Source organism: Calonectris borealis, chromosome 1 (assembly GCF_964195595.1).
Source record: "Calonectris borealis chromosome 1, bCalBor7.hap1.2, whole genome shotgun sequence".
NCBI lineage: Eukaryota > Metazoa > Chordata > Aves > Procellariiformes > Procellariidae > Calonectris > Calonectris borealis.
This window is the reverse complement of record NC_134312.1, coordinates 188,065,528-188,092,349: the sequence shown is the minus strand read 5'-3', so window position 1 is coordinate 188,092,349 and position 26,822 is coordinate 188,065,528. Positions and strand designations below refer to the sequence as shown.

The 26,822-nt window shown below is 39.4% G+C and overlaps 2 protein-coding genes across 4 annotated transcripts in view; one reads left to right on the top strand and one right to left on the bottom strand.

Annotated features, from left to right (window-relative positions):
- GTF2F2 (general transcription factor IIF subunit 2) overlaps positions 1 to 26,822 on the bottom strand; it is a 97,554-nt gene that overhangs the window by 57,154 nt on the left and 13,578 nt on the right. For 2 of the 3 annotated variants that reach the window (XM_075139578.1, XM_075139577.1), the window contains exon 5: positions 21,944 to 21,982. The exons of the other annotated variant lie outside the window; for it this stretch is intronic. In XM_075139578.1, the coding sequence (XP_074995679.1) occupies positions 21,944 to 21,982 (39 nt within the window). The remainder of the gene's footprint in view (positions 1 to 21,943; positions 21,983 to 26,822) is intronic. 3 annotated transcript variants of the gene reach the window in all.
- On the top strand, positions 7,811 to 11,389 carry KCTD4 (potassium channel tetramerization domain containing 4). The gene has a single exon (XM_075139570.1). It carries the CDS (start codon positions 7,811 to 7,813, stop codon positions 8,582 to 8,584), a length of 774 nt encoding a protein of 257 aa, XP_074995671.1. The 3' UTR covers positions 8,585 to 11,389.

The following is a 26,822-nucleotide window of genomic DNA, read 5'->3' as shown; positions in this document are numbered from 1 at the left end:
CTAAGTTGAAGAGCCTGCTTTAAAAGCATTTGTGCCCATCCAAGCACTTACGTACTCTCCACCTTTATCAAGCCTAATAAAAGGAAACCATGTTTTCTCGAATCTTCCATTAGGTTTATTTTTCAGCTTCTTAGTCATTATAGAATCACAGAATCATAGAATCATTAAGGTTGGAAAAGACCATCGTGTCCAACCATCAACCCAACACCACCATGCCCACTAAACCATATCCCTAAGCACCTCATCTACACATCTTTTAAATACTTCCAGGGATGGTGACTCAATCACTGCCCTGGGCAGCCTGTTCCAAGGCCTGACCACTCTTTCAGTAAAGAAATTTCTCCTAATGTCCAATCTAAACCTCCCTTGGTGCAACTTGAGGCCATTTCCTCTCGTCCTATCGCTAGTTACTTGAGAGAAGAGACCAACCCCCACCTCACTACAACCTCCTTTCAGGTAGTTGTAGAGCGCGATGAGGTCTCCCCTCAGCCTCCTCTTCTCCAGGCTAAACAACCCCAGTTCCCTCATCCGCTCCTCATAAGACTTGTGCTCCAGACCCTTCACCAGCTTCGTTGCCCTTCTCTGGACATGCTCCAGCACCTCAGTGTCCTTCTTGTGGTGAGGGGCCCAAAACTGGACACAGTATTCGAGGTGCGGCCTCACCAGTGCCGAGTACAGGGGCAATTCTTATTGGCCTGAGAAAGTTCAGTTCATGAATGTCTCCTGAGCTGTAGGACTCAAAGCCAGACTTGATGGCGCGTGGGACAGGATCTGGAGTTTACCAGCTCCTGCTCTTTCTGTGAGAGGTGCCAAGGAAAGAGGAGATGAAGACCTGCCTCATGACGCACGATTCCCAGGCAGCAGGAAAAAGCGGAAGAAAGTGCAGCAAGGACAGGCTATAGGCATATGTGCCTCCAGCTCCTCAACAGGTAGAATTTGGGCTGTTGCTTCCCAGCCTCCAAGTCAGACGCCCCAGTAGTTCCCGCTGCCCACTTATACCGCTGTGCAGCTTCCCAGGTTATTGCATGTGATGGCTGGACAAGGGGCAGCCCCCTCCTATACGAGACCTCAGCTCTGATCTTCTGCACCAGAGGCATTTTGTGGCACCTCTCTTCCATTCAACGGGCTGCCTCAAAGCTGGTGCCCTTCTCGGACCACCCTTCCTTGCTAACTACGTAGCTACACAACAGGATTGCCCAGTCTTGACTTAGCACTTCCTTATTTAGGCATCCAAAAATACACAGTACATTTATTTTACTGACCGCTGCATAAAATGATGACCTCATGTTCAGTTGTCGATGATGCATTGTACACAGGACAGAGCCTCTGCCCTACCCCTCCTGCAAACGTACATACTGCAGGCCCCACCTACAGTGTATTCCTGGGCGTATAAACTTCATATTTGGACATATTAAAATCTTATCCTAACCAACCATCCAAATGATTCTGCATCAGCAACGTATGTCCTCATTGATTACATTCTCAGTCTGTTATCATCTCCAAACTTCATCAGTAACTATCTCCTCCTTGATCCATGACTAAATATAAATAGGACCATGAAGCAAATCACAGCAACATTTTAGGAGAATCGAATCGAACAGAACGGAACAGAATAGAATAGTCTACTTCAGTTGGAAGGGACCTACAACGATCACCTAGTCCAACTGCCTGACCAATTCAGGGCTGACCAAAACTTAAGGCATGTTGTTAAGGGTATTGGCCAAATGCCTCTTAAACACTGACAGGCTTGGGGCATCGACCGCCGCTCCAGGAAGCCTGTTCCAGTGTTCGACCACCTTCTCGGTAAAAGAAATGCTTCCTAATGTCCAGTCTAACCCTCCCGTGGCGCAGCTTTGAACCATTCCCACGCGTCCTGTCACTGTGCCCCAGGGAGAAGAGACCAGCACCTCCCTCTCCACTTCCCCTCCTCAGGAAGCTGTAGAGAGCAATGAACAATTCTCTGCTTAACATTTGCCAGTTTGAAACCTGGCAGATAATTTTTGTATAGTTAAATGAGAGGGAAACTAATACAGTATATATTCTAATTCAAGGTGACAGATAGGACATACTAAAAAATTTAACAGAAAAAAAGCATTGCCTCCTTTGCTGAACAAATTGTAATCAAAAAAAGGGGGAAAAAATTGGCACAATCCATTTTCCCTCCACCCACATTCATTAGTATTATATTACTCTCCCTTAATTTTTAACTGATTGACTTCCAAGTCAGATTTTTTATTGTTTTTCGTATAGTTCCTTTTCGTTTTTAAATGCCTGGGCCATCCAATTCACCTTTCAAATACCGGCACAGCATTTGCTTTTTCAATCTTGTAGAACTGCAGTGCTCAAAAATTATTAAATATATCAACAGCAACTGTTGATACAGTTTCTTAGACAGCTCTTTTAAAACTCTTGAATGCGAACTGTTCAGACTTGTTGATTTGAAAATCTTTAATTTTAATTAGCGTGTAGAGCTTGTCTTCAATTGCTGTTAATCAATGTCCTGGAGTTATTATTGGAATGAGAATGTCCATACTACTAACACTGTGCGATAGTAACTATTGAATGGTTTAATTGTCCAACAACCTGGCCAATTTTCTGTGTTATGACATTAAATGACGAGCAAATTGCCTCGACAGCCCAAACAGATTTCATTAGCACTGCTTCCTAATACACTTCAAAAATTCTCTACCTCTTATAGCTGCAGATTCCTCCTCATATCCTTTTGTACTGTAATAAATAAAGTAGCTGTCTTCTGTAACCTAGGTCATTTTCACTGACACGCAGACTCTCAGTGAAGCTGATGCTGTTCGGGCACGTGAGTAAAGCTGAACCCTGGGTAAAGCACCGACTTTTCAGTGGTGTGCTCCAGCCCTGAATCCTCAGCTCCATGGCGTGCTCAAGCTTCCAGACCAGGAGGTTCAGGAGGAGGATGGAAGCTGAGGAGGAGTGAGGTTATTTTTCAAAAGGAAACGTGTAGGACAGAATGAGGGGCAGATGCCTAGCTCCCTCCTCCTAGGATTTGTTTTCCTGTGTAGCTGATAGACACCAGCACTGCATTTTCACTGTGTCCAGGACGGCTTGTCTGACTGAGAAGAAACTGAAAAGCTCTGTGGATTGCTCTCGTGGTGCAGCCCAAAGGGTGAGTAACTTGGAAACGGAGTACTACTACTACCACAGCCACTCTCCTAAGTGTGTGCAAGACCGTTTAGTATATTTTCTGACTTAATCTGTGTCCTGGTTTCGGCTGGAATAGGCTTAAATTTCTTCCTAGTGCTGTGTTTTGGATTTAGTATGAGGAGAATATTGATAACACACCGATGTTTTCAGTTGTTGCTAAGTGCCCTCCTAGTCCAAGGACAGCTCCCGTGCCTACTGACTGAGCTAGGTACACAAGATGGGAGGGAACATAATCAGGACAGCCAGCCCAGCTGGCTCATGGGGTATTCCATACCATGTGACGTCATGCTCAGTATATGAAGGGTAGGCGTGATCCAGGAAGTACCGATCGCTACTTGGTTATCGGTCAGCGCGGGTGGTGAGCAATTGCATTGTGCATCACTCATTTTGTATATTTTATCATTATCATTATTATTTTCCCTTTTTCTGTTCTATTAAACTGTCTTTATCTCAACCCACGAGTTTTTCTCACTCTTACCCTTCCGATTCTCTCCCCGTCCCACTGCAGGGGCGGGGGGAGTGAGTGAGCGGCTGCGTGGTATTTGGCTGCCTGCCAGGTTAAACCACGACAGTCCTTTTTGGCGCCCAACGTGGGGCTCGAAGGGTTGAGATAACGACACATCTGACCCGAACGGGTTAAAACAAATTTGTTATAAGCATTCATTATATCAGTTTAGTACTCGATGTTCACAATGTTGGTTTATTTGCTCTCAGAGTTGTTGGATCTGGTTTTGGAGTTGTGGTATATAGCACCTTACTGGCTGTCTATACTGCTGATTATCAGTTTGTATGTGGGGTTGATCATCTCGGGGAAATGGATTAAGGTCATTGCTTTGCTATACTGTGTGACCTGGCTTTATGTTATGATAAAATTATTGGTCACGAGCCTGTACTCAGCACTGCCATCATTCCTGTTCTTCGGGAGCTACCTTTTGGAAACTATTAATAATTACACTTCTTACGTCTTCACCTCAGAGGAGGAATTTAGGGGGGAGACAGGATGGGACACTTTCTCCCACTTGTTCACCTTCCCTTCCATATCTTCAGAAACTCCTTTTTCTTCTATCCTCTTCATGAAGACGTCCACAATATTCCCTGAGAATTTTGAATATCCTTGGGATGTTCAAACAAGCACGATCATATTGCTATGTCTCCTGAATGTGGTTCAGGCCTTGTTTAGAGTTAAACAACTATTCAGGAATACTGTCCAGAGATCAACCCCGGCAACAGACACGGTGACTACTCAAACCCCCACGACAGGCACTGTAGCTACTTCAACCCGCACGACAACCACTGTGGCTACTCAAACCCCTGCGACAGGCACCGTGGCTACTTCAACCCCCACGACAACCACTGTGGCTACTCAGACCCCGGCAACAGTCACTACAGTTATTTCAACCCCCACAACAGGCACTGCAGCTACTCAAACTCCGCCAACAGTCACTGCAGTTACTCCAACCAGTGCGACAAGCACTGCAGCCACTCAAACCCCGGCAACAGTCACTACAAGTACTCCAATCCCCGCGACAGGCACTGCAGCTACCCAAACCCTCGCGACGGGTACTACAGCTGAACCAGAGGACCAACCGTCGCTGGTATCCGTCGCCCCTGTACAGAAGAAGAAATCTTTGAAGCGGAAGTCAGGTCGTTTAGAAAAGGATGATGGAAAAGCACGACAATCTGGAACTAAAACAATATCCTTGCAATTGCTGGATTCCAGCGCTATTCCTTCCTCCTATTCACCTGCAGGTGACACTAACAATTTGTGAAGCAGCAGTCACTTCAGGATTGCTAGCTACCAACATCAGCAAGCAGGATACTTCAGCTGTACAGGGCAGAAACTCACAGCATGGGAGAGCACAGAGCAGCAAGTTACTCTGTCTCAATCCAAGTGGGAAGCAAGAAGATCCGGGATGCCCTGGGCACATCTCAGCCGTCACACGCCTGGTGTGCAACACAAAGACTCTCAGAGCACAAGAATGGTCTAACTTGACTGCAAGAAATACTTGCATACCTTTACCAAAATGAACTTTTGGATGATCTTCCAGTGCATGGACAAAAAGACAGAAAAAAGGAAATCCAGTTCCTCTAGGCATAGCTACACCTTCAGAAAACAGTGAGCTATATGAAACCACCTCACTAAAACTACACGTGCTGCAATACCGTATGTATCAACAAGTGCATAAGAAGAAGGAGGGCTCTTAGGAAAAGTTGTCTTGTAGTACGGCACAGAAAGTGGAAAATTTTCACAACGATGTGCCAGGCTTTAATTTTGTGTTACAGATGACTGTCAGCTGCAGTAAAGTAAAGTTACATGGGTTTGTGGTGATGAAAATTTTACAGCAGCTCTATATTTTTCAAGTCTCAAAGGTTTAAATGTAAATATTCATGATCTCCACAGAGTGTATTTTCCATATCAAATCGATTTTGAATATTTTATCATTCAAACCACTAAAAAGATTGTGCATGATCTTTCAAAGAATACTTACTCGTTCACAAAAGCGGAAAATTTCAACTGCAAGTGTTAGAACATTCAGAAGACGATGAGCATGAAAACCTAAGTGAGCAGATACTGTTCTGCAACTGCTGTCTCTTAAAATGTAGACAGCTTAGCTGGCCATGAAAAATCTCATACCTTTCACAAATCCCAGCTCTCCTTGGAAATCCCTAGTTACTTGTGGCAGGACATTCCTAGTTCAGCTTGAAAGTATTTCAAGATCACTGTGTAAGATGAAAGCATCACAAAACTCATTCTCTTAGGGTTTAACAGCCAGTAAAATGGTTCAACACTGTAGCTATGCACAATCTAAGCACATTAACTGAATTTCCCATCACTTGACAATAAACTAAATTTGAACGGATGTCTCCTGTAATGGCCAAAAAAAAAAAAAAATCATACTTGAAACTAATTGGCTCTTTCATTTTCTCAATTATTCACTCAATAATTGTGAAAGGAGTTAATTTTGAAAAAATGTTTAAAAATTAGAAACTGCTTGAAATCTCTTTGACTGAAGTTATGCTAAACATATCAATGGCATCAAAGAGTTAAAATTAAACCCATGACTAATTCCTGATAAATCAAATCTAATGAACACACAGCAGCAGAAAAATTTAGCGTATCAGTGCTAGGGATACCCTGGCAAGGAGAATAGCGAGTAAAAAAAAGTGCGTTTTTTTCTACTAGATTCAGTTATCAATTAATAAAATATTATAGTGATGACTCTACAGTATCGATAAACAGCCTTAGAGACAGTGGGAGCAGTAGGAATAAAATATTTAGAAATAAGAGCAGAAGAATTTACAGAAGAATAATCTGACTTTTCACTGCTAATCAGGCAAAGCAGGAGACATCTACCTTAAAGTGAAAAATACGTCTTGAAAAAGATGGGACCTCCTCTCCAGGTCCAGCCCAAGGTAAGCGCTGTCTCCTGCCCGTGCTGGGGAATGCATGCTGCGGCTCCCGCCCGCTCCCCACGAAATGCACACAGAGATGTGTGGAGAGCTTTCCCTTTCCTGCTCCAAGCTGCAAATGTTTAAAGGGGAAACCTTTTTCTAAGAGGCAACCAAGAGCGAGCCTCAAAGCACAGATTCATGGAGAGAAGACAGCCATTTGATTCCAGTGTGCTCTGCCGATGTTTCCCCCCTCCCCGCACCCAAGTGTTGCTAAGCTATAATGTTGTGTGATGTTCAAAGCTATCTGTAAGCACACTAACCCTTTGTTCCACAGGGCAGCTGAGCTGTTTCTATCGAGAAAGAATGAACTGATGCTAGATAGCCTTAGTGACTTAAAAAACCATCACTGATACAAACAGTAAATCTCTCTCAAACAGTTTTTATCTGTGGCACAGAGAAAGGCAAAAAGCAAAACCTAATCAGGCTGCAGTTCTTGTGCTGGTGTGGACACTCCCATCAACTGCAAATGGAAGCTTTCACCACAAACTTAAAACAGTCAGACCAACAAGTCCTCAGCATCACTTCCAGAGTATTTTCTGTGAAAACATCCTACCACTGTGCACGTGTCTGATAAATGAGGAATATGTAGTGCACGCACTCCATAGACGACACCCCCCTTGTACAGACAGGGACACCTTTCCTTTCAGTGTTGTCCTGCTGTATGCATCAGGTACTCTAATTGGTACCAAAAAAAAATGTGAAAAGACGCTTTGTGAAAATTAAATTCCTTGAAACATAAATTAAGCTATCTGTTTAACACCATAAGCACTAAACATGATTTGGCCAGCTGATACTACATATGTATCTTGAAGTATTAGAAACAGGGTGTCATTTAGAATAGTAGTATGCCTTTCTGTGAATAACCCCCCAAACTATGTAAACGTCCTAGACTTAAAGGAAAGAAAGAGACAAACAGTTGTTATACCCTTCTTCCCTTATACAGTTAAATGCAAATTCTCCTTTACAGTCATATTCCTGATATCTCCCTGCATACACAGCTGATACGCCACCTACTGCAAACCCAAGCTGACAGTCGGAGCAATGCTAGCAGCATTTCCATTCCAACATCGTGCCGGAGCCGAATAAAGGTGCTTTTTAAAAAAAAAAAAAAAAAAAAAATCCTCTTTGCAAGCTGACAAGAAAAGAGCAAGATAGCTGGCTTTTTGTCCTAGCTTCAATGATGGAGAGAAAAATAAACAGAAGAGAGAAGGAATGCGAAGAAAAACACAGCAACTCCGAAGGCTCTGAGCAAGACAAGGACTATAAAACGTCCCTGATTACTCTGAATGTTGGTGGCTATCTATATATCACACAAAAGCAGACACTAACTAAGTATGCAGATTCTTTTCTGGAAGGGATCATAAATGGAAAAATAATGTGCCCATTCGATGCAGACGGTCATTATTTCATAGACAGAGATGGACTCCTTTTCAGACACATTCTCAACTTCCTACGAAATGGAGAACTTCTTCTACCAGAAGGATTTCGAGAAAATCAACTTTTGGCACAAGAAGCAGATTTTTTCCAGCTTAAGGTACTCTCGGATGCAGTGAAATCAAGGTGGGAGAAGGAACAGCTAGCATCTCGAGAGACTACTTTCCTGGAAATAACTGACAGCCACGACCGTTCGCAAGGACTTAGAATCTTTTGTAATGCTCCTGATTTCATTGCAAAAATAAAATCCAGAATTGTACTGGTGTCCAAAAGCAGGCTGGATGGATTTCCGGAGGAGTTTTCGGTATCTTCAAATATTATTCAATTCAAGTACTTCATAAAGTCTGAAAACGGTACACGACTGGTACTGAAGGAGGACAACACCTTTGTCTGCACCCTGGAAACTCTTAAGTTTGAGGCTATAATGATGGCTTTAAAATGTGGATTTAGACTGCTGACCAGTCTGGATTGTTCGAAAGGGTCAATTGTTCACAGTGATGCACTTCATTTTATCAAGTAATCACAAAGGCAAAGGAAATAAGCATGCAGCCAGTAAACCTCCTTGACCTGCAGACTCCTGGCATCACAGATAATGTATCTAACTAGCCTTGTACCACAGAGCTCAGCTGCTAATCAATTGATGTAAGCTAATGGTATGTAAATCTCATAATGACATCCATCTCTGGCTTACTTAAGCTGAATGAAAATTTCATGCCTGAATTTAATAAAAGTTATCTGCTAAACATTGTAAACACAGATTGAATGCTTTATGGTATTTGTAATATATGTTTTCTCGATGCTGCCTTTCAACCAGAGAGTCTAGCTGAATTTTTGTGTACTTGTATGACTAACATGCATACACCTAACTGCTCTGCTGAATAGCAGTGAGAGTATTTTCATATAATAAGCAAGCTTAAAATATGTTTTGCTTATAAAAAATTCAGAATGGATTTTAACTGGAATAAATTATTTTGGAAGTTCATTAGTGTTTATGCTAATCTATTGTACTGAATTTGCAAAAAACGAGATTGCAAGAGGGTTTAAAATTAATCAACTTGATTTTAAAGTTAAAAGATTTCTCAACTCACTTAAAACCAAATTTTTTGGTTTATAGCTGTGTTACTACATTAATAATAATTGCCAAAACATGTAAACCAACAAAACAATGCTGGGGGGATTAGTTCTATTGTGGGAAATGCACAGAATGTTAAATTTTCTAACTATATATACATATCAAATGGCTAATAAAAATATTTGTCATAAAGTTTCATGTAACAGGTTTCCAGTAATGACATCCTACAATGCTAAAGACACTATCTTCTATTAATCGTTTGTGCTGGTAGGAAAGGCAATTAACAGAGACCTTGCTTTGCACAACGGCTTACTAAAAGCAGCTAGTACTATTAGTTTTGAATAGACCACCTGCTGGCATTTAAGATGCATCACTCTAAGTAATAGAATAAATACCTTCTTTCCCCTCATCTCCACTATTTATCAAATCTTTTCATTTATATTTTAAACAAAGTTTTAACAGCTTCTATGGAACAACTGTAACTAATTGAACCACAAGCATTACAAACCAGTCACTCTGCAAAAGTGAACTGAAAAATCATCACAAAATGCAAAAAGAAGCTGCACTAACTCTAAGTTTAAGCTTTGTCCATCATTGAACCCAACCATCATTCACAGCTCAAATGAACCCAAAATTCGACTAAAATGCTATTAAAGAAAGAAAAAACAGCCAAGTAGTTTCTCAACTTTCCCAAACCATCAATTTTGTGTAGGAAAAAAAAATACTAAGAATGTCAACAAAATGCAGTACAATCCATACTAGAAGTGACAACCGAGGATAACAGCTAACAAAAGACAGGCTGAGAACAGGTTTTTTTCAGATTTTAGAGGGAACAAATCTATCCTTAGTAGTACCGGGAATGCAAGGTCCACTTATCCTTCAACATGAAACTCTATTTCACTTGTAACATACAATAGGTGGTGTTAACTAGGTTCCTTGCCAGAGTTGAATTAAGAGAGGGACTCTACATCTCCAGACCACGCAGCAGTGACTGAAACATACTCCAATATGATTTTATCAAATGGGGAAATCCAGCCTCTCCAGAACAGTCCATCAGAATGAACCCACTGTCCAGAAACGATGGAACTTTCTATCCAGTCCCCATGTTACAGACTTACAGATCATAAAATATGTGGTTCTAAGTGGAATTTTTCCAAACTGAACTGTTTAAAAATCAGATCACTCTACATTTCAAGCATACAAGCTGAAGAACTGTTCATGTATCCCAAAACTTCTCTAAGTCTGTCCAAATGCATTAACTACCTACAAACAAAAGATATATAGTAAAATACAATTCTTTACATACTCCTTTTACACTCCTAGGCCATCCCAGCTAGAACTCCATCACTGTGTGTCATCCCCCCCACCCCAAGTTATTTTCAAATTGGTATCTTAAAAAAAAAAAAATCCTCATTAACCACTAATCTTGTACACACAAGAATGTCTAGGACTTTGTAAATATGAAAGCTCCCCTAAAAGAAATCCAAAATCCTGCTGATCTTCTAAGACAAGAACTAGAAACACCATCACACAGAACAATCACACGAAAAGCCCTTTGTGGACACAATTCTCTACATGAGCAAGAAGTGACAAGACAATATGAAAAAGCTCCATAACTAATCTACAAGTTTTAAAGCAGCGTGCTCTCAGTGCTGTCAAATACACAGCCTGCATAAGCACAAAGTCTGGAGGAGGCTGTTGCTCCTAGGATGTCAAATCATCCATTTTCACTGAAACGCTTTTGGTTATAACCTTCACTTGTAATTGATCTTTGATTGAGATTTAAAATGTCATTGCAGTTGAAAAGAGAAAAGAAAAATAGCAAAAATCAGTTTTGGTTTCAAACAATTAATATAGTTATATGTTAATTAAAATATACTGCAGTTGCTTGCCTTTCAGTTGGGCTCTTAGGATGCCCAATATCAAGAAAACGTTAGCGCTTTAGCATCAGAAAGCAGTACCAGTTTTTCATCATAGCATGACTTAACTAATGAAAAAGCAGTAGAGAATTTGATGGTTCTGCATTTATTATAGAAATACTTTTTGAATATAAGCTATTCAGAAGCTGGTAATCACAGGTAAAATTCAAACCATCTGAAATATCTTCTAAGAATAGTCTATAGCTATTCTTAAAAGATTTACTGGAAACCTTTTATTTGCCAGGTCTTTAGTTCAGAGTACCTACATCCCTCCTAACCTATATAAAAGAAAGAGCACTTGAAACTCCTTTTTTTTTTTAAGTGAAAAATGTATACCTCTAATAAAAGTAAATATAAAAATGAATTTGTGTTGTGGTTTTTTTTTTTAATTTGAAACTCAATGATTCATTATGTTAAGCACTTTTCACTGCATTTTTTTTTTAATTTCTTTTTATTTCTGTGTAAAAGACACCGACATCTATGGCATACACATAAAGTCATCTGCTGTAACACTAAGTTCAATCTTGTCTTTTCCCATTTTCACGAGCACTCATGCATTTCTACAAGAGTCAGGGTTTGAAATTTTTACGTGCCATCTCTGATCGAAGGCATGTCACTCAGATGTTTGATTCACATAGCAGAAACAGAAGGAAGATGGGGGTGACAAAATCATTCTCTTCCTGTTCACATTGAACAAATCCACGACTACATTGAATCACACCATATCAGCTACAATCAAGATGCGTCAAACTAGTTATAAACCTGAATAATTTTTCAAACCAGGTTGGGGGAGTGTCTTGCTTTGGTATATGAACAAAATGACCACATAAAACTTCCATACTGTGCATAATGTTTCCTTTTTACTCCATAAATGCATTCAATATAACATAAATACATTTTGCATACATTCAATCCCTCAGGTAGATGCTTGTGTTCCACCACTGTAGACTGTGCCAGAAAAGGTACCGAGTAATACACCAGTTACCTTTTCTGTCTTTTCTTTAAGGTTGGAAATTGCATATTTAATACTACTATGACAATGAGAAAGCTGCAAAATCAAGTGCTTAAGTCAGAAATACTAACAGTTGTTCTAACAACATTACTTTGAATATGATGTGCATGCAAAGTATTTCTATTCATCTTTCTCTTGTTAAGAGTCGGATCACAATGAACTTATCGGAACAGTCCCACAAGTATCAGGAAAGAATGGCAATTTCCATAATTTCTCTGATGATCTTCAATTGCTCAGGTAGGAGTAAAAAGGAACTTCCTACCCCTTCCCCAAGGAGGCACTTAACCTGCTCCCATGCAGATCAGCTCCTCTTGCCTCCCTGCTCATCTTTTTGGGTGAGAAAAGGGCCACCAAGCAGACAATTCAGAAGGGACAGAGGGAGCTGAAGGCAGGACTGACCCCCGTATATCAAAAAAAGAATATCCCTGTCCCTGTGAGTTCCCTGAATGACTGCTCATGAAAGAACAGTGCCAAATTGACTAAGATACCCATTGTATTCCTTCCTCCCACACTTCTACGCCCATCTTTTCCATTGCTGGAGAAGCCAAGGGCTCTTCTATCATGCTTGGCAGTACACTGGCATAGTTATCACCTATTTGGTTTTTTTCCTACATAAGGGATAAAACATAAGAATGGCTGCACTACGTCAGACTGAGGTCTATCTAGCCCAGTGTCCCCTAGTGACTGTGAACTGTTTCCACCCCCTGATCCTTCACATCTCTGGGCAGAAACCCTATTTTTGATCCTTTGACTCTCACATCTTTCCCCTTATCTTGTCTTCCTCCCACATCATACAACTACTTTTCATTTTTTTTTCACCATACCCCTCCCTTTCACCAGGAGGGCTGTGAGGCTTTGTTAGTGTTGGGCAGCAGCCTGACTCAAGAGGAGGAATCACTAAAGATAGTGGCCAAAAGCAGATGCCTAGGAAAGAAACAGAAAAAAACATACACGATGATGCTCCCTTGAAGTATTCCCTCAGTCTCCAGCCACTTACTGCCCAATGACTTCTAGAGCCAGATGTGGTTTCCTGGAGGCAGCCTTGATGCTGTGAAATACACAGGCTGTGCAACAAGGTCAAATTACAGCTCCAACTCCACATCTTCAATACCTGCTCACCCAGTAACTAGTGTTTCACAGTATCATAATTGCACTATTGACATTTTCAAACACTCGTGTCTTACTTTTAATTCTGTTTTTGCATTCGTACCTATTACAACTATGTAAGTGACAATTGGTCACTTCTTTTCTACAGAAGTTAATATTTCTTTAGATCCTAAAGGGGAAAAAAATTACACCATCATTTGCAGCAATCAGTGGCATTGTCATTTTCACCTCTTATTTAAAAGCATTACAAGGTTTCCATTCAATAAGATAGGAACAGCTTAAGAAAATTATCTTCCTCCTTCTCTCCCCATTAGTATAGAGGCACAATAAGGGCAGGCAACAAATATTACAACTTAATAACTGCAGTGCCTCATCCATTAATTTATTTGCGTGGAAGGGTCATGTTGCCCTAATTCTGTTGACTAATGAATCAGGATTGGGGATGAGGGGACGAGTTAACTTGGGTCTATAACAAAATAATTATTATTTTCTTAGGCTAGAATTACTTCATCTTTGCTAGATAACTATTGCCTAACCCTGATTTTGTCTCCTGTCCTGCAACACAAAGCAGAAATTCTTAGATTGACAGGAAAATGACTACCAGTTAAAAAACTAAAAGCGTTTTCATTTGGAGAGATAGGCTTGCATAATTTACTAGGTTGAAACAAAAGCAACAATAAGGCACAAGAAATTTAAGATCAGAAAATTAACATTATGTTTTTTAATTATTTTTGAAATTGACATTCTGTAAGTCCTACGTATAGATATACCACACAGAACATTGTCTCAAAACACTGCCTCTATAAATCATCATCATTCACAACAGAATGCCAGAAAACGAGAAGCGCGGCAAGGACTGGAGAAGGTAGGAGGGAGATATATGATGACACCTGAGGAACACGGATGAGCAAGCACTCGGAAAAAGAAAGCGCAGTTGCCTTTCCTTCTGAAAGAAATTGCATAATATCCTGTAGAACCAGACAATTGATTTCTTTTCCTAAAAATGTGCGTAGTAGGAGTACCACACACAGCTAAAGCAACAGTCTCCCAAAAAGCTGTTTCTATCTGTGCTGGTTCCAGTTTAACGTCATTGCCTTTATCATTTAACACCGTATTTGTTCATTTTAAGCTTCAGAAAAGAATACTGCTCTGCTAATTCAGAAACAAACACGTTCACAAAACTGGTACAATAAGAACAGCTGTAAACAGCAGCTACTCATTTAAAACCCTGTTAGGGCATGATGACATGCAAGTTCAACATGTTAAGGTTTCAAAACCAAGCAGTTAGAAGATGACTGTTAAAAATCGAGCCATTCTGAAGGTCTGTAAACTCCTGATAATGCTAAAAGTTATTATAGTATTGCGTTGTTTACTGGTGCTGTGACTTTTGGGGACATAACCTCAGTTTATAGAGTTCATGAAACCCACAACCTTTCTGGACATTAAAGGGGGATTCCACTAGTTCTACCCCAAGTGTTATTTCAGTTACCTGAAAAATTAGATCGCTACACTCTGCCTTTGACACCACCTCACCCCAGCTTTCAAGAGCAGCTTTGCTCCAGGTCTCAAAAGCCTGGCCAGAAGGAGGCGGCAGGTTTTCTTGCTCACACCTCTTGAAGGGAGATTCGGCATCCTGTGTAAGGGGGTGGCACTTCACCGCTGCAGGAGCACACCAAGGAGATGAGAATACAGATTTAAAAGCCCAAGGCTGCTTGCTAGGGGAATGCCCCAGGAAGATGAGGATCCAAGGGGCTTGCTAGAGCCGTGGGCCTGATGCTCAGGGAATTTTGCAGTGCCGGACTCCCTGAGCAGCGAGGATGCGGAGGGAGCAGTGTGGTGAGAGAGCCTCCAATACCTGAGCACTAGGAGATGAAGAGGAGGGCTGAGGGATTCCGTGTCAGTGACCGTCAGCTGGGGGCCTTGGGTTTATGGAGAAAGCACAGATGCCAACACAGTGCAACGCAGAGGTTTTACAACACAAGCAATGTCTAATTATCCTGAAATTACTAAATTAAAAAAAAAAAATTAAAAAAAAAACAAAATAAATTAAATTTCTCTTTTGGCTTTTCATATGTCAGGTTTCAGAAAGGCAATTTTCTTTTTTTGCAGCAAAAGTCAGAGAAATGGAGAGATTCACTTTTTTTAAAATTTGTTAATAGTAAACCTTGAGCTACAAATCTACTGTTGCAGCTCCACAGAAAGCTGCTTGTTATCTCAAAGGAGGTTCTTGATTTTGTACCAGAGTGAACAGATGAAGAAAAAAAAAGAACAGGTCAGAGGTGGGTACAGACTCTCTCAATTAGGAAGAAAAAATTAAGCAAACAAACTATCAATGAACAGGCTAAGCATCAAAAACCGTAAACAGAACAAGCAACTGTAACACCAAACCCAGTCATTTATTGCCTCTCTACTACTTAAATAAAGCCTTTGGCAAGTATTAGGGATAAAGCAGCGCATTTTCTCAATGCTGAAACTGGTAATCTCAAAGGAGACAAATTAAAGGTCCTGCAAGCCAGGCCGATAAGAATCGGCTAAACAGAGAAAAAGGTACTCTCAGGTTAGGAGTCTTATCAATACTAACTTTATCTAAGGCCTGCAGCATTGCCAGGTCTTGTGATATTTCCAACACATTTTCTAAAACGCATAGCAAATAATGTTCTTTCCCAACAGGACAGAAATCTAACATGTAGGCTATTTTATGCCTTCTCATATGATGATAAAAGTCCACCTCTATAAGAGTTTTCTGCCACGCACAGATGATGATTTTAGGGTTTGCCCACAGAGTACAGTGCAGAAATCCCTAAGACAACCTGCATGAGTAAGACAGCTACACGCTGTTCTTGCTCCTGTATCACCACAGCTGTTGGCAAGATGCTGCTGCTGGAAAAGGCTTATAGCTCAGGCAGAGCACCAAATGAGCTCTGCTAGACTGTTTCCAGTCTGAAGCATCCAGAAAGCTCAGGTCCTACTGTGCTGCAGCCTCCAGTGCTCTCGCAGCTGCAGTTAGCAAAGCCAGAGGTAAATGACTACACCAACCTCAGAAGAGCTGTTGTTGCCTTTGCCTTCATCGCCTTCCCCCTCAAAAGTTACTTCCATGGTTAAAAAGACAAAACTTCAACTACCCCGATGCAAGCTGTGTAACAGTACAGAACTGACAAAAAAAAAAACAGAGGGAAAAAAAAAGCAGAGTCTGAGAGTAACAGAACTGGATCAGACTAAAGGTCTGCTTTGCTCAGCATCATGACTCCAGCAAAGTGGCCAAAAGCAGATATCCATGAAGAAGCCTAAGGACAGAGCAGCCATGTATGATTCTCCTACTGGGTATGCATCCCAGTGTCCACCAGACTTTTGTGGCTTGTGGTCTCTTAAATCAGATGTCCTCTCAATCTTAGTATCCTTTGGTGGATTTTCTTTCACATACCTCTTCGGTCTCCTCTAAGGTCATGTAAGCCTTTAGCAAATACCACCTTCACATCCACATCTTCTGGCGAGGAATTCAATAGCTCAGTTACATTCCGAGTGCAGAATGACCTCTTTTTATTTACTTTGAAACTGCCTCCTGCTGGCTTTACATCTGCTACATGCCAGTCTTGTACTGGCCAAGGCAGCAAGCATTTGATCTCCCTCTGCCCCTTTGATCCATCATTCAAGGCTCTAATTTGCAATACTGCAAAGGTCTGAACCCATCAAATGTGATCGTGCTGGTAGGTGGGTGATCCGCAATAATCAGCAAAATCCCTCACAGAAGACAAACACAATTTGTGGAGTCATGATCTGCAATGCTAGGCATGGCTGAAATTCCTGGGATTTCTCGAGGGTCAGAAGGGAAGACCAAGAACTTTGATACGAGCCAAAAGCGTGCTTCTGCTTAGCACAGTACTTCGACAAGCTGGACGCGGACATTGCTGAAGGACAGAATAGGCTCGTGGGATTAACTTCCACTGTTTTATATCGGGTTCTGTTCTCAGGATAGAGACTGCATGACAATAAATATATCAGTGCTGCTCAGGCAAACATAAATTTAGAATATTCATACAGCATACAAAAATAAATAGCCAGACCCCAAGGACACGAAGACCATTTATGCAAGTTCTTAAAAAATTTAACTCCGGTTAGTGTTGACCTACATTAAATTCATGTCCTTTTTGCTGTTCTACCAGCGCCCCTTCCCTGATTCTCCACAATATTTATTATAACCAGTATGATAGACTTTGACTACATATACCTTAAAGCAGGAACTGTTGCTTCTTTGTGTGTTTTAACAGCTGCAAATGGAGTCTCATTACTGATTACGGCTCCTGGAAAACTACTAGGAAGCTCGTATTATAAGTTTGGTTGCATTTACTGCCAACAAAACCAGTTATGCGTCCAAGACAAAAACTGTTTCTGTGGCTTGAAAATGGCAGATTCTATAACTAAGTCATCTTCAACACTGAGTTTCGAGCTAGTATTTAAGAATTACTGTTTTATTCCTCGTGATGATAATTTTTCAGTTAGAGCTTCACTTTTAAATAAGTAAGTATAATTAATATATGTTAACTGCTTTAAAGTGGATTAAATCAAATGTGCATTTAGTAGCTTTATGCAGTTCTGTGTCACAAAAACTCTGTGCCTTTAACAAAAAATTGCTGATTTTACTGCATGCAGTTCAGTGTATCAAAGTGCTTACACTGAATTTCAAATATTCCAACACATATATAATCAACACCTGAATTTTTTTTTTTATTGCAACATCAAAAATGAAGCAAGTGTGATCTACAGACAATTCAAGTGTTGTATATTTGTGTCTGCTGTCAAACACGTACATTCACAATTGGCAAAATTTTAATACCAGGTTCACACTCTATTGTCTGCAGCAACTCAGAAAATTTAGTCCTTTTACCCAAAGCCAAATCAGAAATGGTCCCAATGATGCCTCCCCCTTCACTAGAAGGCATTTTGTATTACTCACTGGCAGGTTTAGGTAAAGAGATGACTAACACCTTGTCCAAAAGTATGTTAAGTCCTGAAGGCTGCTATTTGCTATAAACTTACATCAAAGACTTTAAGAGATGAAATTTGGATACAGTTCAGGAGTTCAATTGGTTTGAAGCAGGTTCAGGAATTTCAACTACTAGGTTGCACATAACAGTCCTTGATATACACATTCTTGAAGAAAAAGGTGCATCTGTAGTTCATGCAGAGCTGATACATCCACCCCCCCACCCCTGAAGGAAATACTATGTTTTCAAAACTACATTCTCAAAGCTTAGGCAACATCATAATCAATTGTTGCCCACGCAACTTTCCTTTAACGCACTTCAACAAGGACAGTACATAAGTACATTTGCTTTTACATGAGAATGCATTTCTTCACCATATCATTCTCAACAGACTACACAGGTTCAGGGAAGCAGCTTCTGGGTATTTTTATTTTGGGGTAGGGGCAGGTCACACTTTAACTGGCAGAAATGCTTGGGTTTCCACAGTTTCCGTCACCACTGATGGCACTTACACGTAGGTGCAAGAGAAGCCATAAGCAAACAGGAGCTACATACACATATTTGGGTTTAAATCACTTGCTCAGCATCATATAGAAAGAAGCAGAGTCAATGCTCGTTTCTGTTTGCCTTTAGCTGAGTGTATAATTTGCTACCCTCCTTTCGCATTTAACAAAAAACAGCCTTCAGGCACTAAACAACATTGGTTGAATCCCTGAGCACTATTTATCACACACACTGATCAAATAGCATTTCTGTGAAAAAGTGATCTAAAATTATCAAACTGCATATGCAAAAGGAGCTCAAATTTAGTTTAGGTAAACTTGTTTCAGGTATGTCTTAATTCCTGATTATTTTGACTGTAACCATAGCATCATTGAAGATATTATGAACACTAAAAGTTTACATGGGCTCAAAAACCAACAGGGATACTTCATAGAAGGAAAATCCTCAAGGGCCTGTTAAATAAAACACTATCACCCCTAGCTTTGGATCTCTCTGAGCTATGAATCATTAAATGCTGGAAGAACTATTTTGGGGAGGTATCACTATGCTTCTCTGTTGTTTTTCTACTCTTCTCATGGCATCTGCTATTGACCACCACTGGTGACAGGATACCAGCTACATTATCTTTGCTCTGATCCAGTATCACATTGTCTCTCTCCAAATGGTATCAAGCAGAGTGGCAATGCTCGTAATATCTTGCCTTTTGGTAAGTGGTTTACAACAAGTCCAACAATAAGTGTGATTAAAAATGTCATACGTTATCTGAATGATTTATGACATAAGAAATTCTGAAGGTTGACAGTATCCTCCCAATGTAAAAATGTGGGGAAACGGTTTAAGGATGTAAATGAAAGGATATCTGAGTGTTATTCACCTCCTTTATTTACTTTGTAACTACAAATAAACCTTACATATTTGTATTAAAATAACACCTAAAAGCAGTCATTAGGGTCTTGTTATGCTAAAATGCTACATAAATACATAAAAGACATCATCTTTGCCTCAAAAGTACTTATTGTAGGCCAAGGTAAAGTAGATTAACAGCAAAATGGAGCACTCCATAACCTGAATTACTTGAAAGGTAGTTTGGAAAAGGTAAGCTGAGTTCCACAATGATTTTGAGAAAAAAAATGAATAAGCAAATAAGCGCAACTGATGGCTGAGTGTCCTCCATTAAATGCCCCAGTGTAACCAACTACCATTGCTCAGAAACTGAATCCCCAAACAGCTTGATTCCATCAAATGGGTTCAGCGCTTCATTTTGTCAGTGTGTTTAAACAGCCCCCAGCATACAGTAACTCATTCTTCTGACCGAAGCAAAAATACGAACAACTAAACATGTGACCATCTTACACAATATTTGCGGAACAAGGAGACACCAAGAGCTAAGAGCAGACAATTCAATCATTCAAATGCAAACCCAAACTGAAACAGGAAAAAAACCCCTAAAAGCCAAGCAAAACCAAGTGTGCATGCCTACAACTAAAGAACATCAGAGAAATGGAATGTAAATATAAAACCCTCAAGATCTACTTTACATGTGACATCCCACAGCAGTGAGTCTCAGTTTTCAAGTGGTATAAAATACTAATCTCTAGAAAGTAGCCCTTCATAACCTTAAAGCCGCACCACAATTAACATATAATCAGAGTGAACAGGTTTTAACAAGTAACTGAGAAAAATTGCAAGTTATAAAACACACCTTGAATTCAGTACAAGTCTACAGACTATAGCATTTCTAACACTAGTCTTTGACATGCTTAAGCCAGTAATAAAAATATCTCAATATTACAGAAAATGCCCTCCTACAAAAACAAAACCCAAACCCTACTCCTAGCCAGACACAAAGTACACATTTTTGACAACATTTGATGCTGAAATGCAATTCAAATAAAAGTCAAATAGTAGAAAAACCAGACATCTCCATGTTAAAGTGTCCAAAAAATTACTTTCAAGACGACGTTTTGAAAATCCACTAGCATTAGTTTTAGGAATTGCTTTTTAAGAAAGGCAGGGGCATGAGACTCTTTCCAGTCCATGTACTACCTCTGCCATTACCACTTAAAAGTGCCAGCCCAGTCTCAGCACTATTTAATCTATGTGCATCAGAGGTAATCCTTCTACTAACGCAACTGAGATTTGTCTATATATTTTGTATCAGCTGTGTCTAGTTTCCCAGATTCACAGGCTCTTGCTAACATTGGCGCTTATTTGTGCTAGTACATTAATGATATTTTTGAAACATCTCTTTCTTTAATAAAAGCAGAAAAGGGGATTTTTATTAAACACTACTTGACACTGTAAGTGTCTTATGCTGTCGTGTACCTTTCTGGGCATTTCAGTAATGTAAGCCCAAAGGATTTAGCAGACGAGAAGGGAGCAGGCTAGGAACACAGAGCCTCAGGAGAGCTCTGCTCGAGCTGCTGGGGAATTGCGCTTGCACACACCTATGTTAGAATAAGACTTTCTGGAACAGCCTCCTTCAGTAGCTGTAAAGGAAGCCTGCACAGACTAGCTCAGACCTGAAATAAAATCTTTAGATCCCTAAGGCTACCTCCTGATATCCTATCTGATATAAGCGTTTGCCCATTTCACAAAAAAAAAACTAATCGAAGGGCAATACTTTCATTTACTACTCTGAACTGTGTAAAAAAACCACTTTTACTATAGCAATTGCAGTTTGAGAAGCACCCTTAGAAATTTTAACTGTACTTAAAACATCGTTGGACTGACCAACATGTAACTGGTAGGTAATATCCGTGAACTAACCATTTTTGACTCTTTCCAAAGAATTTATAGATCTTTCACAAGAAAGATTTTTTCATTAGAAAAAATGAATAAAGTACAATACTATGACACTATTTTTCGGACTGCAATTAAAATCAAATAACAAAAGATTTGGAAATTTGCTACAAACTTTCCAATCAAGAGGAAAGAGTTCAAACTGAAAGATACAAACAATGAACCTACAAAAAAGAGTTGAGAAATAAAATTAAAAAAAAACCACTAAAATAACACTCTAAAGAACATTACATTTCTAAAGCTCTCCCTCATCATTTTTTTCCCCTTTATTTAAATAAAAAAATATTAATAATTTAAGCTTTTGGTTGCAGCAGACAATCAGTTTATTAAGTAATTATTCAATTTTATGATATTTTACCCTAGAAATATAACAAAAAAGACACCTTTTTATTTTTAATCTACCAATTTCTTGAAAAGTAAAACTGAAAAGTGCAGTTTTAAGTAATTTCTTAAGTGTTTCAAAGAAAGTGTCCACACTTACCAGTGCTGCTGCTTTCAGATTTTTCTTCTGGTTGGATTTCTGGAAAAAAAACCAAATTAACAAAAAAGGAAACATAATGTTTCTGTGTTGATTATTTGAAATTACATCTAAAAAGTGGGTTTTAAAGCAAAGAATGATAAATTATGATAAAAATCACAACTACTGGGTTTGATTAATGTTTATAAATTTACTTTCTGAAGAATAATTTGCCTCAGGGAGCAACAAAAAATATCTCCTTTAGTGCCCAAACTCACAACTTAAATGAGAGAATTCCATTACACCTCTGATTGAGTTCTGCAGGAATGAAAGTTACACATTTATACAAAATCAGTAACAGGCTTATACTTAAGCAATGAATAGTATCCATTTATCTCACTGGTCACTCTAGACAAATAAGTATTATTTTTGTATATTTAAAAAAAAATCAAGGTTCTGCAAAAGAATGCTCTTAATTGGCATTAGGTAAATTTTTGAACTTGATCAACCTCTTCTCTACACTTTCTGCAGATCATGCAAGGATTTATTTCTTCAGTCTTTTTCCTTTCTGATCATTGGCCCTCAAATGGTACTGTAGCCCAACTTGTTAGGTATAAAAAATACACATAATCAGAGACATCTCCCGTCCACAATGCAGAGAATCAAAGTAGGTATGAAGGAAAAATCTAGACACAAGTGTTGCAAAGTGACTTGCCAAGAAATTATCACTCGGGTGAATGGCAGAGTCAGATTCAGAAACAGCTTTCTCCATGAAATTCCAATCCCATCTTTCAAGAAATGGCTGCCAGTGGATGTTTTTTGGTAAACTGAGTTCTAACGCTTACCAAGTCCTATGAAGTTAAACCCCTACATAAATTTGTCAACCTGAGATTTGACTGCTCCTCCTGTATTTCTCCTTTTTACACATCTTCTAAGGTAGAGAATAAAAAGAACATTTTCAGTTCCCTGAAGTGCAGTTAAAAATGGTAAAATATACTTGCCCTTAGCTTTCAACTCAGACATGTCACAGCTATCACTACAGACTATTTACTTACAGGCGAGAGTGAATTACTGCTCTAACTCAGAGAGTAATTTTTGAGTTCAGTTAGTTTGATCATTTCTGCCATTTACAGGCTGGGTATTAACAGAACTGAAAACATGAAATATTTTACAAAACCTTTTTATTGCCACTGATTCTTGCTGGCTTTCATGGCTGATGGCCCTGTTTACTCACTGAGATGGCTGACAGCCTGAGGACTAATGCAAATGGAAAAAGCAGTATCTCACAGATCCTTCTTTCTTTACTGGTGGCTGTCCTCAGTCTTAGCAGCTGAAGGCATGTGCTTTCTCACTGAGAAAACATCGTTGTATGGCCTCTTCCCACCCATGAGCATTCACAAAGCAAGTTAAGATCCCTGCCAACTTTCAGATATACATGCAAGATAGCCTGCTTGCAGAAAAACATATATTTTCTCACTGACTTTTCTTGTGTGTATTTAGCACATTTACAGCATAATGTTATTACCCAACCACCACCCTAACTCAATTGTAACTTAATTAAGGAAACATTCAGTACACACACAAGAAGTAAAGAGGACATAATGCAGAACGTGCAAACATACTAAGATAGCAACTCCTGCCTGGACTGAGATGTAACAAGCTGCTGGATTCAAAGATGTTTCTTTTTAATTCTGTTTCAATGAAAAGACTAGCTACCTAGCCAAAACTACTGCATAAGACACCACACTTAAAAATTGGTAATGGCATCTCTGATTCAACTAACAATAAATGTGTATCATGTCTACAGGGGGAGTGTGTGTGTTTGCTTGAATGTAGCAACAGAATCTCAACAGCAGAGACAAAAAACCAGACAAAATTCAAGCCACGCAAAAAAGTGGGGTTGTCTTCCTCATCGTTAGACAATTTGGTTTTGTTATTATTAGGTCACAAGTCTCTGCTTCAAAAATCTTCTCAGTATTAATATCATGAAGAAGGTAAAGGAAGTTGTACTATGTCTACTCAATATATTTTATCAATGCAGACTACAGCTGCTGAGCCTCCTCCACAACATGCAAGATTCACAGATAAATGTCAACAGGCTGGGATTGGTTGATTGGTTGGTTGGTTGGGGTTTTTTGGGGGAGAGGTTGGGGGTTTTTTGTTTGGTTTTGGGTTTTTTGGGGTTGTTTTTTTTTTTTTTAACACATACATCAGTGAGCCTGAAAAAAACAAAGAAAGAAATTTAAAGTCACTGAAGTAGGCAGAAAGCCAATTCTATTCCCATCACACTGAGCCCATTCTAACATCCCATAAATTTTGTGCATTATATCCTCAATTGTTTAAATTTGTACAGGAATTAACAGTCTATAGTTTTAATAACAAAAATGAAAAGAAAATTAGGAGCTTACCCCTGCCAGCCAGCTGAATCCACTTTACAGTAATTTGTTAATCCTCACAACACTCATATGAAGTAAGTAAATAAATACAATTTCCATTTTTTAGAGATGGAGAAGAGAGATGATGTAAGCAGTCGCAGTTGTTTTCTAAATGTCACAATAATACATACGAAATCTTGACCCATCAAAATGCTGCCTGTAATTAGACTAGCTTGAGTCACATATTCTGCTTTTCTGATCATGGGTTGCGTCTTCTTTATGATCCTCACAAATATTTGGAAATTTGCATAAATGTCAGAGATCTGAAAGGCTGCTGTTGCTTCTACTTCTTTTGATCGTGAGGCTGCTGATAGCTTTTCCTCTTCTGCTAACAGCAGTCCATAAAAGATTGAAGTACATAAAGGAACAAAGAAGCATTAAGTAAGACCCCAAAGCATTTTGGAGACTGGAATGTGTGGTTAAGTGACAGCCTGAGCAAATAGAGACAATTGGAAAGTACTGTTAAAGTAGACAGGTATACGTCAAAACTCCTCAGCAGGCAGAGCTAAGACAGCAGAATGATGAAGAAGGGCGTTTATTTCTTAAATAAGAGTTTGATGAAAAATTTGAGAAGTCAAACATTCATCTAATAAGATTAGAAGCAGTTATCACAAGGCATCAAGATTCTGAGCACTATGTATTTTACTGAAAATAATTAAATGTAATTATAGGAGTAACTGCTTTAATGAAAGAAACATCTTTCCAGGATTTTTGCTAGTGTTTCTTCCCTTCTCATTTCTTTAAATGGCTGGATATATCTGATATTTCAAAATACAAATATACAAAATACAGCATACAAATCTGTCCTGGTTTCAGCTGGGACAGAGTTAATTTTCTTCCTAGTTGCTGGTATGGTGCTGTATTTTAGATTTAGTATGAGAATAATGTTGATAACACACTGATGCTTTAGTTGTTGCTAAGTAGTGCTTACATAGTCAAGGACTTTTCAGCTTCCCATGCTCTGCCAGGTGCACAAGAAGCTGGGAAGGAGCACAGCCAGGCCAGCTGATCCAAACTGGCCAAAGGGGTATTCCATACCATATGACATCATGCTCAATATATAAACTGGGAGGAGCTGGCCAGGGGCAGTGATCGCTGCTTGGGGATGGGCTGGGCATCGGTCAGCAGGTGGTGAGCAATTGCATCATGCATCACTTGCTTTGTATATTCTATTATTATTAGTAGTAGTACTATTTTACCTTATTTTACTTTAATTATTAAACTGCCTTTATCTCAACCCACGAGTTTTCTCACTTTTACTCTTCCGATTCTCTCCCCCATCCCACCGGAGGTGGGGAGAGAGAGCAAGCGGCTATGTGGTGTTGAATTGCTGGCTAGGGTTAAACCATGACAAAACCTATGAATATTCATTTTCACTGGAATACAATCATGCATTGTAAGTTATATAGTAGGTGTGATTCATGTACAAACTCAGAAAAGGTCCTTTCATATATGAGAAGCTGTATAAAGGAAAAAAAACCTAACCCAAAAGAAGGAGAGAATATTCAAGGGGTGTAGGAATAAAGAGCTGTTATAAGGTATATAGGCAGAGTTATGGGTATTATTGAACAGAAATACAAAAAAGATTGAATTTCAGGAATTGAGATTCTGAAAGAAGACAAGACTCAGAAAACTGGAGAAGAACACAATGTTAAGTGCCAGCAATCTTCCATGAGGCATGAAACAGTGCAACAATCCATGCATGAACGCTGCTCAGAAACAAAGGTCTGGCAGTCATTCTGTCAATGGAATTCTCTAAACATTTTTTACTTTCAGTAAGATGGAACGAGCATGAAGGAATTTAAAGTCACTAAAATAGGCACTAAAGGCAATCCCACTTATGAAGGGGGAGTTGTGAAGATATATTAAAAAAGTCAATAAAATGAGTCATCTCACCCAACTTCACAGAAATATCTTATACTTTATTTGTGCCTACAGTGTAAAATCTTCCTCTCCACCCATCAGTCCTTTACAGTCAGGGATGCAATTGCCTGCCAAGGTCTGTGTCTTCCCAAGTCACATTAGTAGCACATTTTTCCAAGAACTAGCTCAGTAAGAAACTTCTATCATTATCTATAACACAGATGCATTTTTTACTTATATTTAGAGCCAGCAATCCTAAACTACCTGCTGGCAGAAAAATTAAGCAACAGGCAATTAAAGCAGTAAGGGAATTAATTTATAATCACAATCAGAAAAGTTTACTGTTAGATGTTTAACAAAAGCATGTTCCCATTCTTTCAACCAAGAAAGAAACTGTCAAATTATAGCACTTCCTCATGCCGGGGTGTCTGCCAGTAGGAAGCTCAGAAAAAACCAATTTTAACCAAACACATCCTATATCAAGGCCATGACTTGCCCCTAGATAGTTCTTAGCTATACACACATAAGAAAAATTTATTCTGTTCAATAAAACACATTGAAATATATGCAAAATGCTCTCCTTTCCTCCCGCCCAAAAAATTACA

Coding starts and splice junctions, on each gene's coding strand:
- KCTD4 (XM_075139570.1), top strand. CDS start 7,811: ATGGAGAGAAAAATAAACAGAAGAGAGAAGGAATGCGAAGAAAAACAC.